The sequence below is a fragment of the Gossypium raimondii genome, chromosome 3, assembly GCF_025698545.1.
Source record: "Gossypium raimondii isolate GPD5lz chromosome 3, ASM2569854v1, whole genome shotgun sequence".
NCBI classification, from domain to species: domain Eukaryota; kingdom Viridiplantae; phylum Streptophyta; class Magnoliopsida; order Malvales; family Malvaceae; genus Gossypium; species Gossypium raimondii.
Genome location: NC_068567.1, coordinates 1,335,444 through 1,351,751, shown reverse-complemented (window position 1 = coordinate 1,351,751; position 16,308 = coordinate 1,335,444). Strand labels below are relative to the sequence as shown.

The 16,308-nt window shown below is 31.4% G+C and overlaps 2 protein-coding genes and 1 long non-coding RNA gene across 3 annotated transcripts; 2 read left to right on the top strand and 1 right to left on the bottom strand.

Moving 5' to 3' along the window:
- Positions 1-1,248: 1,248 nt before the first annotated feature.
- LOC105796066 (uncharacterized) lies at positions 1,249-2,627 on the bottom strand. The gene is made up of 3 exons (XR_001134306.2): positions 2,566-2,627; positions 1,982-2,064; positions 1,249-1,365 (listed from the first exon to the last, which is right to left on the bottom strand). It is a non-coding gene; the product is annotated as an uncharacterized LOC105796066 (long non-coding RNA).
- A 2,220-nt stretch (positions 2,628-4,847) lies between these two features.
- LOC105796398 (ras-related protein RABA5e) lies at positions 4,848-7,199 on the top strand. The gene is made up of 2 exons (XM_012626101.2): positions 4,848-5,286; positions 6,595-7,199. The coding sequence occupies exons 1-2, from the start codon at positions 4,947-4,949 to the stop codon at positions 6,912-6,914; spliced, it is 660 nt and encodes a 219-aa protein (XP_012481555.1). The 5' UTR covers positions 4,848-4,946; the 3' UTR covers positions 6,915-7,199.
- Positions 7,200-8,937: 1,738 nt separating this feature from the next.
- On the top strand, positions 8,938-15,041 carry LOC105796397 (aspartic proteinase 36). The gene is made up of 10 exons (XM_012626100.2): positions 8,938-9,322; positions 9,528-9,657; positions 10,054-10,301; positions 10,843-11,070; positions 11,574-11,736; positions 11,829-11,902; positions 12,491-12,578; positions 13,102-13,177; positions 13,926-13,997; positions 14,627-15,041. The coding sequence occupies exons 1-10, from the start codon at positions 9,081-9,083 to the stop codon at positions 14,773-14,775; spliced, it is 1,470 nt and encodes a 489-aa protein (XP_012481554.1). The 5' UTR covers positions 8,938-9,080; the 3' UTR covers positions 14,776-15,041.
- Positions 15,042-16,308: the final 1,267 nt, after the last annotated feature.

Sequence of the window (16,308 nt, the reverse complement as noted above, 5' to 3'; positions counted from 1 at the left end):
CAAAACCTCTTATTTCAATACTATTTTCTCATTCACCAATTGGTACTCTTTTTTTTTTGGACAAATTCAATATCTTTGTAAATAAAACATAGAAAAATTGTTGATTTTGGTATAGCTTGTTGCTCAAATGAATTTGATTGTATAAATATTAATGGTTTGTTAAGTCTTGCTTGATTTCTGGGAAAGTTGATTTCACAATATGAGCTTGATTACCAAGGGCTAAGAAGAACCTCATGGCAAACAACAAGTGTAACATCCCTTACCCGAGACCGTTGCCGAAGTTAAGCACGAGGCATTACCTGACTCAACTTATTAGTTCGGAGCATAAAAATTTACTTTTAAAATTAATTCACTCATGTTCATTCAATATGTCCATAAAAAGGAATCTTGATACCCTAAATCATGCAATAGAAACGGTTCGGGTCTAAACCGGGAACATTAAAAATTTTCCAAATACTTAAACAAATCAAAACAATTTATTTCACTATTCACAATAAAACTGTCCAACTGCACAACAGTCACTAATTTAATTATAACTCAAGTTACGAAACTCGAAATTTAGATCCGTAAATTTTCCCTAAAACTAGACTCATATATCTTATTACCATAAAATTTTCAGAATTCTTAGTTTAGCCAATTAGTACAGTTTATTCTTTAAAGTCTCCCCTATTTCACTATTCAACAGCTCTGATCCCTCTTCACTAAAAATTAATTATCTCATTGTACAGAATTCGGATAACATTCTCGTTTGTTTCTATTTAAAATAGACTCACTAAGGAATCTAGACATATAAATTATAACTCCTAATTCTTTCTGTACAATTTTTAATTATTTCCTAAATTTAGAACAGGAGACTTCAAAAACTAATCTGATCCTGTCTCACTAAAATTCAAATATCTCATAATATAAAATTCCTTTGCCTACACCATTTCTTTCATGTGAAAATAGACTCAATAAAGTTTAATTCTATAGCTCATTCACTCTCTAATTCCACTTCTACTATCCTTGGTGATTTTTCAAAATCACGTCAATGCTGCTGTCCAAAAACTGTTCCATTGCAAATTTTACTTTTTTCATGATTTCTTTGTATTAACCATCATTTAAGCATACATAACACCCAAACATGTTATTAATCAGCCATTTCAAGCTAAAAACATGTATATTTCAATATCTAACACAACCATCACATTCAGATTTACTTTGCATACTTAGTCATTCATACTATTGTTATTATTATTATTTACTTCAATCCCTATACATGCCATATAAATCAAAAAGTTGTTTAACAAAATCTACCAGAGTAAATCTGGATAGTGTGATCCTTGATGTAGATCCGATCCTCCAAACATATATATATACGTCAATCTACAAAAAAAAACAATAAACACACACAAGTAAGCTTATAGAAAGCTTAGTAAGTTCATAGGCTTAATGATAAAATCTTACCAAAATTTCATTAACAATTATAACAAACAAGTATAATGCAACATTTCCTACCAACCACAATCTCAAATAATGAATTTACTCAATCGAGCTCAATATCAGATGTCAACTTATATTCCAACATTTAGCTTCAATTGCACTACAAATACTTGTCAAATTAAGGATCGTCTTACGGAGTTGAGTACATTGTTTGCCCGGTGCCACGATTTGCTTGAGTCCTTTACAATGCTACAACTCAGTATGGTTTTCTTCACTGAAATACCATACTTACTTTCACAACTCAGTATGGTTTCCTTTACTGAAATACCATACCTACATTCCACACTTTGCCATGGATCCACCATGGACTTATTCATCAATTCATCACTGGTTATCGAACTTATGTACTCAATCCTGCGTATCTCTTAATTTGAACTAACAATCTCATTTTTTTTCTCATTTTTACCATAATCATAATTCAACAACAATATACGAACTGATACATTATATCATTCCCACATTAACAATTAATCATAAAAGTTCAGCCGTATGAACTTACCTGGGCCAATTTGTAGGAGTTGTAAAAGTTCAAAGGCTAGTTTGATACTTTCTCTTTTCCGCGTTTATCTTCGGATTCCTGATCTATAATATAAATTTTTGCAATAATTAGCATCTAATTCAATACCAATTCATTTCACAATTTATGCCCTTCAATTTTTTAAATTACACTTTTACCCCAAAAATTTACAATTTTTACAATTTAGTCCCTAGTCAATTAACACTTTAATTGAACAAAATTTTCCTCAAATAACACTTTATCTAATCATTTTAGACTACTATACAAAATTTTATATTCAGAATACAAAATTTTATATTCAGAATTTCAGTACAAAACCCCAATTCCTAACTTTTTCACAATTAGGTCCTAAAAATCATTTTCTACTAAAATAACTTAATAAAATCATAATATAATGAAATTAAAACTTCAAATATATAATAATTCATCATAAAATTCCAGAACTTATTCACGGTAAGTTACAAAATCACCCATGGAATAAAAAACTAATGAATTCAATAGTTGGACCTAGTTGTAAAAGTCACAAAACATAAAAATTTCAAAGAAAAAGTAAGAATTGAACTCACATGGTATAAAAATATGAGAAACCAGCTTGTTTCAGACCTCCTATGGCGTTTTTGCTGATGAATTATGAAGAAATCTCTAGATTTTTCACTTTTGTCTTTGTTTTATATATTTAATTTAAAAAATTCCAATTTTGCCCTTATTTCTCCTTACTTTCTTACTGATTTTTCTTGCCCAAACCGTCCAGCCCATATAATTTAGGGCTAATTTCTTTTAAATCCCTCCTTACTAGTCACTTAAGCTATTTAATCACAATTTAACAAATTTTGTACTATTTTCAATTTAGTTCTTTTAATCAATTGACTATCCAAATGTTAAAATTTTCTAACGAAATTTTTATACTAACTCAATGACACTCCATAAATATTTATAAAAATATTTATGGCTCGGCTTATGAATTCGAGGTCTTGATACCTCGTTTTATACCCAATTTACCTATTAAATTCTTTTTAAAATCACAAAATTCACTAAATCACAAAATTTACTAATTCAGAAAAATTCTTCTAAATTCACACTTGATTCACAATTATTAATTTATTAAATTTTAAGACTTACTAGTCGAATTTAGTGATCTCGAATCACTATTTCTGACACCACTGAAAATTAGGTTGTTACATCAATGCTGGAACCAAGACAAGAGAAACGGTGACCAGGATGTCAAGTTAAGGATGAAAGTGGGATTGGATTGTTTTAAAAGAGTCAAAACTATCACCATTTCCCTTTGTTACTTTTCATATAAAACAAATAAGAAGAAGGAAAAAGAGAAATGCTACAAACGTAGTTTTTATGTTGTAAATAAACCAAAAAAAAAGTATTCTAGATTAATTACAAAGAGGTCCATAGCTTTAGCCAAAAGTAAAAAAAATGCCACATTTACATTCCGTTAGCAGATTAACAAAATTTTTAACAACGGTGACCAATTTGAGCAATTATCTTAATTAGAGTGACTAAATGACAAAAAAAAATAGGGTGACCTAAATAGGAACAACACTATTTTAGAGTGACTTGTTGTGTAGTTGTTCTCCCGAGTTGATCGAACATCAAAGCAATTGAAAAATGATTAAAAATATATAATTTTAAGGGATATTTTTAAAAAAAAAGGATTTTTATGAAATTAAAGTTCATGGACTAATTTAAAAAAAAACTGCCGATTTATAGGACTAATGTAAAAAACAAAAATTTCAAAAACCAATGTGAAAAAAGTTTCCAAATTGAGTACCTTTTTTAAAAATAATTTTATATTAAAAATCATATAAAGAGGAAAAATAATAATTGTAAAAATCTTCATTCATTTCGCTTTTGTCTCATTTTGAGCCGAGAGATCTGGATTCTGTCGAATAAATTGGGACAATTAATGGGCCTCGCCTAAGCCCACTCACTGTCATTGGTTATCTTCCTAAGGACAGACTTTTGACATATTTTCTAAAGGTCAAGGACATATCGCGATAAAGAAAAGGTAAACTACAATAGTAAATTTCTCTTTTAAAATTAGCATAATGGTAATTTTAACTCTCAACATTTATACATTTTATCAATTTAGTCTTGATTCCAAAAGATTCAACTTTTTAACATTTACACATTATGTAATTTAACCTTTTGCAAATTATTTTACTTTGGATAGTGATATTGATTATTTGGATAGGCCAAGTCAAGTCTAAATTTCTTTTAAAATTGAGTTTTGGCTCAGCCAATAATTAAATCCACTTTTCAAATGTTTACAAAGTAAGTTACTTTTTATATATATATATAATATGTAAACTCCGCATTAGAGTTTTTGCACTTTCCAAAATTATTTTATTTATGAAATGTTGAAAAAATGTAAAATAAATTAACAAATGACTATAACATATTTCAATAAATACACAATACTATAAAATTTTAAAAAAATAATATTGAAAATGTTTAGCTACTTTCTATTGTAGGTTCTGATCGTATTTAAGTTTTTTTGATATAATACCGTCTAGAACTACCCATGGCAGTGGCTGGGATAGAGTTAAATTGTATATTGCCTCTCTTGGCTCCGCCATTGACTCGTAGTCTCTCTTCAACTCATAAATAGAAAGATAATATATTTTAATATACTTAAACTTACGTCGTCCTCCATTAATAACAATATTCAGGCTAACTATAACTCAAATTCAACGACGAGTGCGAAAGTTTATTGTTTCTAAAGTTAAAATTCAACGGTTGGAATTCGCTTACACATAATCTAACGACTCGCATTTTGGCAGCTTTTCCTAAGTTTATATTATTATTATTATTTTGAGCTTATGTTAGAAGTTTCCATACCATCCCCTTGTCTTTATTTCCTTTTTTTTTTCTTTAATTTCCTTCGTGCTTGTCTTAAACACCAAGAAAAGCCCCTCACCGCAACGGCGAAATCATGTCGGACTCCGACGACGATTCCGGCGGAGAAGAATACCTTTTCAAAATAGTCATAATCGGAGACTCCGCAGTCGGCAAATCCAACCTCTTATCCCGCTACGCTCGTAACGAGTTCAACCCACATTCAAAAGCCACCATCGGCGTGGAGTTCCAGACGCAAAGCATGGGAATTGATGGTAAAGAAGTCAAAGCTCAGATTTGGGACACCGCCGGCCAAGAAAGGTTCCGTGCCGTCACTTCAGCTTATTACAGAGGTGCCGTCGGTGCTCTTATTGTTTATGATATTAGCCGTAGAACTACCTTCGATAGTGTCGGCCGTTGGCTTGATGAACTCAAAAGTAAGTTTTTGCTGCTTTTTTCTAGAGACCCTTTCCTTAGTTTTTGATTTTCAATTTGGGTTTTTCTTAATGTTGATTATAGATTGACTATATATATATGGAACTTTAAGGTTATTATTGGATTTTAGTATTTGATTTGGTGGTTTTAGGTCAAAAAAATGAAGCTTTATGAGAAGATTCATTGAAAATTTTAGGGTTGTTTTTAAAGATTCTATCTTTGATTTGTTGATTCCACTGATGATTGTGGTTTAAAAAGTATTGGATTTGATGCTGAAAAATGATTGTAATGTAAGGCTTTAAGTTAGTAGAAAGCTGGCAATGAGGCCAAGTTGAGGCATCGGATCTGCCCGGTTAGAGTCTCACATTGAGTAAATTTCGTGATGTTTAATTCTACTTGTAGTAATTCGGACTTGATAGAAAACTTTGAGATGAATTCTCAAAGAAAAAAGGGTTAGTATAAAGCTGAAAAGAGCCATTACAAAATGTTACCTAAAAGAAAATAGAGAAAAGGTGGCAAGGGACTAGTAGAATATAGGTTTTGGAAAAAAGATTACAGTTAATACGACATAGTATCGTGTGTTTTTATCAAATTGATCGGAATGTGGTCCGTAACAACATAATAGATACCAAACCGAACACTATCGATAATCGAATTGGCCTGAATTGAATACTTTCAATTATTTCTAGGGTCAAAACTGAATTGAATTCAATAAAAACTTGAGTCAAACAAAATGCCAATGATGTTTGAACCAGATAGGACTGGCCGGGGTACCTGTCCGGTGAATGGTACTGAGTTGGTTGGATTGGGAATCGGTATGGAACATTTGAACTGGCTAAAAACCGGTTGAACTGATTGAACTGGATTTTTATTTTTAAATATATAATTTTCAATTATACTGGTTGAACTAGCGAACGGTGGCTTGACCGGTTCAATCACTGGTCCGGTTCTAAAAACATTGTAAAATGCATTCCGTTATTAACCGAGCTGAAAAGAAGCCACATTGAGTACACAACCCGAATAGAATACATTCTAGTATTGCTCAGATCGAAACCGAGCCACATTCAATTAAAACCCAACCTGACATTATGGTTGGACTCTGTTTTCGGTTTTCTTGATTTTTTTGAACTTGTTGCAAGTTTCTTAAATTGTATTGCCTTTTGGTAGATAATGCACCTTTTCGGATATAGATTTATTAAACTTGAATTTCCAATTTCTGTAAATTCTTGTGTTCAGTAATTAGAGTCGATTGCTTCTATTCTGTCTGGTTTTATGATCAGGATTCTGCTCACTTAAAACCTTCTGTGCAGTGCATTCTGATACGACGGTAGCAAGGATGTTGGTAGGCAACAAATGCGACCTTGAAACTATTCGAGACGTGAGTGTTGAAGAAGGCAAAGCCCTAGCCGAAGAACATGATTTGTTCTTCATGGAGACATCTGCTTTAGACTCGACGAACGTCAAGAAAGCGTTCGAGCTTGTTATACGAGAGATTTACAACAACGTCAGCCGGAAAGTACTAAACTCGGATACTTATAAAGCCGAATTAACCGTCAATCGGGTAAGCCTTACTAAAACCGAAACCGATGCTTCGAAGCAAACCCAAAATTTCTCTTGCTGCTCTAGGTGAGGTATCATTTATTCTGAAAAGTGTACAATGTCGTCGAGACCTTCCCATGGTTATTCAATTCATTTCGATCGTTTGTTTTTGTGTTTTCTCGAAGGATACGTGTTTCGGGATTCTTTATTACCGAACAATATCGTTTTATATGGTTAAATTATTGTCTTCGGGTCAAAGAAACTTGGAGGCAGCCATGTTTTTTTTTTTTTTTACACATTGTATTATTGTATGTTGAGAACTTGATATCTTGGAATCATATTCATTATTTTTCTATGGCATTTGATATTTGATTAATCACTATGTTACTCGGATTTTACCGGGTCGGGTTGATAGCCCATATGTGACTCAGATTCTACTACTATCGTTTCACTAGTTTCCTACTGGATCAAGTGGATAACCCGTATGATATTCGGACTCGGTTATAAACATCGTCACTAGTTTCTTACCGGGTCGGGTTGATAGCTCATATGTGACTCGGACTCTATTGTGATATGGTCACTAGTTATGTTTCGGGACGAGTGGACAACCCATATGATATTCGGCCTAGGTTATAAATATCGTCACTATTTTCCTACCGAGTCGGGTGTTCTTACCGGGTTGGTTCAATAGCCCATACGTGACTTGGAGACTATGATATTCGAACTCTGTTATAAACAGAGTCGGTGGATACCGTCACTAGTTATTTTCTGGGACGGGTGGATAACAAAAGTGTTGTTTGAATTGGATTGGACCGATCAGGGTATTGGTCTGAAAAGTGATTTTGAACTGGTAGATTTGAAATCGATACAAATCGGGATTTTTATTCTTTTTTGAATTTTTAATAATTTTTTAATTTGACTTGTTGGACCTGCGAATTTGTAGTCTAATCGGTTTGATTTAGAAAACATTGATTATAAAAATAATTGGGTCAGTTCGACGGCCGAATGCAACATGGACTCTATTGTGATATTGTCACTAGTTTAGTTCTTATACTTTAAGAAAGTTGTGAATATAATCTCACTACTTTAAGTTGGTCAATTTTAGTCTATTTATATTTTATATTAGTCAATTTTAGACCCTATATGTTTCGAAATTTAAAATTTTAGTTCTAAACCAAATAGTAGCAGTTAAAATCCGTTTGATTAATTTCAGTTACTAAGTATGTACTATGCGTACATTTATTAATTTAGTCTATTTCTCCAAATGGATCATTCCAAGTCACTACACTTTTGAAAATTTGAAATTACAGTCTTGACGCTAACAATATTTAATCCATTAGATGAATTTTAGTAAATAATATGTAGAAATAATAAGCTAAAATTATATTACACATATAGTAATGTCGTATCAAATTTTGGAAATAACTTAATGAATAGTTATAAATTGGCGACGGCTGAAATTTTAAAATTTGAAAAATATAAATACTAAAAATAATCAAATTAAATTACAAAGATTAAATCAACCACTTTCATAAAATACATAAACTAATAGCGAATTTAACCAAAATATAAACCTAATCTCGACTCGTCTTAATCGATGAATACCTCTACTATGAACTTAATAAATGTATTTGATAATAAATAAAATTGACATAAAAATAATAATTATGTAACTCGGATTAAAATTTTTAAATAATAAAAATTAAAATATGTCATATTACAACTCATTTTCTTAGTTATATTGTTACCAAGTGAATATTTTTTAATTTCAAATTTTCACACTAACAAGTTTACAAAAAAATTAGCACTGTTATTTGGACCTTAATTTTGAAATACGAAAAGTACAATGATTAAAATTATGGAAATAAAAATATAGGAAATAAATTAAAAATTTACGAAGATTAAGGACCTATGGCATATTTTCACCACAAGAAAACTAAAAAAACTATCTTTTTACTTTTTATGCGTAGGGATGAAATATTAAAGCTTATCAAAATACAGGGACTTGAGTAAAAATTTACCCATTAGATAATAAGATTCGAGTTTAAGGAACCAATTTATTGGGTCCCACTTTCTCTCCCCCACACAAACACAAGATCGTCTCAAAGCTTTTCATAGACTTGAAAATGGACCTTCTTTTTTTCCCACTTTAAAAAGCAATTTCCCCTTTTTTTTCAATATGAAAATAGCTCTGAATAAAAAAATAAGGATTTTTTTTTGTTAATTTCAATTTCGATTTTCCATTAAAGCTTAAGCTATGATTCTTCGAGGAGTTATTAGCTCTCACTATTCGCTTCTTCTTCTTCTAATTGGCTTTCTAGTAGTTTCTTCTTCAATAACCAGAGTTCTCAGTTGGGGTGTTATTCATGTTAAATACAAATTCGCTGGCAGTCAACGTTCGATCGTTGACTTAAAAGTCCACGACAGCGTTCGTCAAGTCCGGATCCTCGCTGGTGTTGATCTTCCCTTGGGTGGTTCCGGTCGACCCGACGGTCTTGGGTAAGTGTTCCATTTTTTTCCCCTTCTTTCAATCATTGAATTCGCTATGTTTGTATGGAATTCGAATTAGCTTGGGTCAGTGTTTCATTAATTCTTCTTTTAATTATTCAGCTTGCTAAGTTCGTACTAAAATTGATTTTTTTTTAAACAAAGTTTGTGTTTGTGTGTGTGCGCGTGTGTTTAAATGGTTATTATTTTTTTGTAGGCTTTATTATGCTAGAATAGGGATAGGAACACCTTCAAAGGATTACTATGTGCAAGTAGATACGGGAAGTGATATAATGTGGGTTAATTGTATTCAATGTAAAGAATGCCCCAGAAGAAGCTCTCTTGGTGTAAGTCTTCCCCTTTTTTTTTTATCATTCTTTTTGTGTTTTCATTAAGCTTTATTTGGTTATGGCTTTTACTTATTATATTTTGCTTACTTTTAATCTTTGGTTCTTAAAGTAACACCTGGCTGGAAGTAAAATTACGCTAAATGATTGAATTATATAAAGATTGATAAAATTCTGGGAAAATAGTTATTTGTTTTTGTATTCAAACTTAAACAGTAAAAGTTGAAAGTAACAATGAGTTGCTTTTGAAGTTCAATTTCTCAAAAATATTCATTGCGCTTTTATAGCCAAATATGTTATTAGGGTGACAACTAACTGCTAAAGATTGTCCTAAATTCTTGGTATATTTATCACATTTGATTGTTTTTTGTTTTACTTTATATGCTATGGTTACAGATGGATCTTACTTTGTACAATATTGAGGACTCTGCCACTGGCAAGTTGGTTTCATGTGATCAAGATTTTTGTTATGCCATAAATGGAGGTCCACTGGCTGGTTGTACGGCTAATATGTCTTGTCCCTATCTTGAGATATATGGAGATGGGAGTTCCACTGCTGGATACTTTGTAAATGACATTGTGCTATATGATCGAGTGTCTGGTGATTTGAAGACCTCATCTGCAAATGGAAGTGTTATTTTTGGGTGAGTCGTCAATCCTTCTCATACTCTTCTCTAATTCATAGTTGTGCTACATGTGGTACTGTGTTAGCTTTTAAATTCTGAACTTATAACTTTCTATGCACCTCATTGCTAAATATTCGAACTTGCATGTGTAACTACTGCTGATATCATTACAAGTTAATCTCTTTAATTTTAAAATTCAAAGTTCTTATGTTTCCTTTCTAGGCGGCATAACATTATAGTCATCTAGATTTTAAGAACCATTTACAAATTATTCCTGAAAAGTAGAAAAAGTTTTTGAAAAGTGAATCTAAGTTCTTTAGTGCTCCACGTACTTTCCCGATTAGTTTGTTTTGTGAGATTTTGTTTGAACCGTATACCCCTTTCAGGGTTCTTCAGAATCATGTCATGAGATTACTTTAGTTTCAAACATGCCTGGGTTAATGAATGCTTTTGCATATGTAACTTACAAATTGTGTTCGTAAAGTATGCGTATTTTTGCTGTTTTGTTCTCCTTTTTTTAAAGGTATTTTATGGTTACTCTACCTTTCTTTTTTCATAGGTGTGGTGCTACACAATCAGGGAATCTAGGTTCATCTAATGAAGAATCACTTGATGGAATACTTGGTTTTGGAAAAGCTAATTCATCAATGATTTCCCAGCTTGCTTCATCTGGAAAAGTGAAAAATATGTTTGCTCACTGCTTAGATGGGGTTAATGGAGGCGGTATCTTTGCTATTGGGCATGTTGTGCGACCAAAAGTTAATATGACCCCATTGGTACCAAATCAGTATGTGACATCTTTGGTGAATATCATTGCTTGTACTTTAGCATCAATGTTTTCACTTGCTGATATTTTATTTTTCATTGATTTGGTTTAGTTTAGCATTGTGTTATAAAACTACATTAGTTTTTCAAGGAAAGTATCACCGTTCATGGAGAATCATTTGCCTGAGTGGATTGAATGAGATAGTGTGTTGTTAAACTTTTTTCTGTTTTGGTCAACAAATTTTTTTAACATAGTTGAAGTGGTCAAATTCTGGAAATGCTCTCTTGTGAAATGCTGCATGAAATTGTTCACTTACTACATCTGAAATTCTTTATGGCTTAAAACCATTGTTTAGGTCAGCAACACATTGGTATTGTCTGGATCGTAGACTAGCTTCTCCAGCATACAATATTTAATTGGCTCATTTTCATGATTTTGATAATCAATCTTTTGAGATTGTCAGCTTATTCACTTATGCACATGATTCTGTACATTGAACTCAATCTTGTTATGTGAAATTTCAGGCCACATTACAATGTCAATATGACAGCAGTTCAAGTTGGTCATGATTTCCTAAGTTTTACGCCAGATATTTTCGATTCAGGAGACCGACAAGGGGTAATAATAGACAGTGGAACAACCTTAGCTTATCTCCCAGAAATGGTTTATGAACCATTAGTTAGTAAGGTATGTGATATAAATTTGGTTTATATATTTCAGATGGTTTCACTTCAGTCTGCTAAAGTGTTACATTTTTTTCCTTTTTAATCTCTGGTTAGATACTTTCTCGGCAGCCTGATTTGAAGCTTCAAACTATTCATGATGAATATACATGTTTTCAGTACTCTAAGAGGTATGAAACATGGGATATAGCAATTGTGACCTTTGAGCACCTATGTACATCCCCCTCTTGTTGCTTCTTTGAAAATGTTTATCATGCTTAAATTTGGATTTTTTTTCATTTGTTTCTTATCTTAAATTTCTTTAAGTAACTAAATTTTATGTGGCATCCTAATCTTATTGTGGGAATATTTTTATCAGATTTTTGCACTTCGCATTTTGTTTTGGTTTGTGTTTCAATTTTCAATTAATTTTTCTGTAGTAATAGTTTGTGCTTGCTTCCTTTGTGCTGGCTTGAACCTGCCTTTTAGATGTTTCTAATAAAATTTTCTGATCAAGGAAATTGTATGCCATTAGTACATTTCTTAATGGTTATTGATTCAAATTTTATTTCTAGCTATATATTTCTTGATGACGCTAGTGTTAGTGCTTGGCTCTCTTTTCCCCTTCCAAATGTTCTGAATACAATCTTTTGCTCCGCTCCCATTGGCCAGATTAACTGGAGTAAATGACTCATATACTGAGTTCTATATGGTACACCTATTTTAATTCCTAGTTTGTCAAGGAACAATTTTATTTACATGTATTTATTTTCTTGCAGTCTTGATCAGGCATTTCCAAATGTCACTTTTCATTTTGAAAATTCAGTTACTCTGAAGGTTTATCCACATGAGTACCTATTCCCCTATGTAAGTATGTTTCACTGCAGAAATTTAGAATCTTTATTATGAATGGTGGCCGTATCTGTATGTTCTGATGAAATAAATATTTGTATCTCCATTCAATTTGGACTATGCTTTATGCTTGTGTGAAGAAATCTTTCAAAACACTTGCCTTTTCTCTTCCTTGGTCTAATTTTAATTTAGGAAAGTCTTTAGTTTTGCTACTATTTAAGGGCCCCTTGTGTAACATTTACCTGGTCTTTGGCTCAACATGTAACTATTAGATTAGGTTCAATGAATTTTAAATAGGTTTTATTTGGGAACTACAATGTTTTTGAATGCAGACCAGAAGTATAATTTTAACAATTACTACATATTAGGATTCTTTATGCCATGTGATTAAATCTATAGTGTCTTACAGGTTCTTCAGAATATTTATAATTTTAACAATTACTGCATATTAGGATTATTTATGTTGCATGGTTAAATCTAAAGTATAAAACATGTAGAGTTTGCATAAATTGATATTTACAAGAATGGATTTGTGCAGAATGGGTTGTGGTGCATTGGATGGCAAAACAGTGGAATGCAATCCAGGGATCGAAAGAATATGACCCTTTTGGGAGGTATGCCTTCCAAACCTACTTTTTATTATGTCAGAATTAAAGACCTATTTTCCAACTGAGAATAACATGACTTAATGTAGATTTAGTCCCTGTTGCTTAAGTAAATAACATGAATTTTGTATCTGCCTTAATATTACTCTCAGCTAGGAGGGCTTGCATTGAATTAATGAAACTATCGGCTTCACACTACTAGGGTTTCCTCACTCAATCCCATTGAGAATAATGATTGTCTAAAAATCTCTTAAGCATGCTCCATTTATTGAAAAATGTCGTGTACAGACTTTCAGAACAGCTCAGATAGAAAACTTTCAAGATGCTTTAAGCCAAATCTTAAAACTATATGTCTGACATAAGTAAAACCTAAAATAAGATTCTATGGCCAAAATGTGCGAAATCCAGCGAATCCAAAACTCATCATAATTCTTAAAGAAACATATACCCCTTGACATTAGATGTCCTTTATATTACAGTGCGAAAATATTTTGTTGCTTATTCTTTTAAATTATCATTAAAAATACCTTTTTACCATGCCCTTTTCAGACATGTTTTTTTAGGTTGTCCTGAATGATTGGTTATTTTTATAACTTGGATTAAAAAGGTTTTACTCATCAAATCCAAGTGAATACTAAATGGAATTCTTGAGTGTGTACCGTGTAGCATTGATTTTATTAGACCGTAAGATGCAATAGTATTTGCTGAAATTAGAGTAATTTGAATTTTCCATGGAACTTTGTTTTGTTGCTTACAGATTTAGTGCTTTCGAACAAGCTGGTTTTGTATGATTTGGAAAATCAGACCATTGGATGGACTGAGTACAATTGTGAGTATCGTGTTACTTTCCCTTTCACGATTGCTTTATAAATTTTGTACTAATTGGTATAAATCTCAGTGTATTATTATTGTTTCTTTTGTTTTATAAGAGATGATTCTGCTTTACTTATTTTACTTGATTGTGTCTCAATAAGTATTACTATAACAGAATGTTTTTGATAGTTACATTGCCCTTTCTATAAAGATATGCCAATCTTTTAAAGATATTCAAATTTTCCATCTATACTCCCGACCTATGTTACTTGGAGTAGGATGTAAGTGCGGTTTACGAGTATATGTCCGACATCAGTATGTTCAATTTTTATTAAAAGTTTTTCCATGTAGTTGGAGGGTTCTTAGAAAGTATATCCCTTCTCCCATATGGGTATTTCAAGCAAAACTAAGGATTGGAGCAAAACCTAGACTCCAATTATTAACTCGTTCACGTTAAGAAAAGATATTTTCCAAAATTACTTCTGTTTTTTACTTTCGAGTGAATACAATTCTTTTATCTAGTGTGTTTGATGGTTTTCAGCAGCGAAGCATCTATTATAGCTATAAAGAACCACATGATCAGTTGTAGAGATCTAGGGTTCTTCGTGTTCCTATTTCATGACATTTTTCTATGGTTATTTTTAGGTTCTTCAAGCATACAAGTGCTGGACGAAAGGACCGGAACTGTGCATTTAGTAGGTTCCCAAAACATTTCTTCTGCTTGCCATTTGAATGCCTGGTCTATTACGGTTTTGATCTTGTTAGCTACGTTACTGCACTTTTTGGGCTGCTAGTAAATCTGTAGACAATACGAAAAAAAGGTAACAATCAATTTAAAGATAAAAGAAATCAAATATAAAATAGAAATCAAGACATTCATCTTGATATAGTTTGTTGAAATGATAGAATAGAATAGATAACTTGTACATCTCTACATGTATCCATTCATAGCATAGCAATAAACTGGGATTAAAAAAAAATTGTAAGACAACCACTATTGTTCTATATTTTTTGCCTTGCCTGGTGAATATGTGGAAATACAGGAAATTAACCAGGTTCACTTGTTCTGTTCCTATTTATGGTAGAGCTTAGCTTGTGGTGAAAGTTATTTTATTTTTTCTGTTGGGTTCAAATGAGGTCGTAGTTGAGGCTGGGGTATACTCGTTTGGGTTTTGATGAATTTTTAAAAACTAGATATGTTTAAAAATCGAGTTCAAAATATTATTGTTTTATTAAATATTAAATATTTATGATTAATTTTAATAAATATTGTTTTATTATTTAAATGGTAATTCTATCCAAATCCAAATTTAAATTCAATCAGATCGGATCTGTTATTGAATAAGAAAATTTTGATTCATTGAAAAGTTTAAATTTATTACTGCTCTAATTATTACTTTCTTTTTATGTAGAAAACTAAAAAATATTATCGATAGAGCTTTAATTCGATTGATATGTGTATTATTACTAATATAAGAAGATGTCACTTCGAGTATGTTAAAATATATTATCCTCTTATTTATTGGTTTGAGGTCTGGTTGAGGAGTAAAAATAAATAATTTGCTTCTACGTGAAACACACGCTCGGAGACGGTTGATATTTTGTTACTCTCCTCTCAAACAGTAAAAGTACTTAGCAGGTTCCTCTATTATAGAGACTAGATCAAATTAATTTATTTATTATTGAAATTAAAACTTTGTATTAAAAAAATTGGAAAAATTTTATGATTCAATAAAATCTTTTTGTCTATAGTAGAACTACAAAAAAAATATATAATCTTTTAAATAATAAATATTAACTCTATTACAATTTGACATTATTTGATATAACGGCAAATGGATTAAATTTTTCCATTTAATAATAGATGGATTAATTTGATCTAGTCCTTATAATAGAAGAACTTTGTAAGTACTTTCATCTTGTCAACACATAAACAACGACATCATTTCATACGTGTAAAAGAAAAATGGTTAAAATTGCTTCATTCACTCTACTCTTTGTACATTTAGAATTTAATTCATCTAATTTTATTTTTTTATTTTCAAATGTTGAAGTGGCATTTTGAAATAAAAAAAGGTTTTAATTACAAAGTTGGCCTCCAAATTATACACTTTTCCACTTTGATACCTAAAGGTTATTTTTGGTCAAAAGTGATCTTCAAGCTATCAATTTCATCTCATTTTATCCAAAAAAGTCTACGACGTCCAATAACAAACTGTTATGTGCCACGTTTTTGTTGGTTGATATATTGTTTTTGGGTAAAACGAGACAAAATTTATAGTTAATGTGCCACTTTTAATAAAAAAGTTAAATACTTAAGTAAGAAA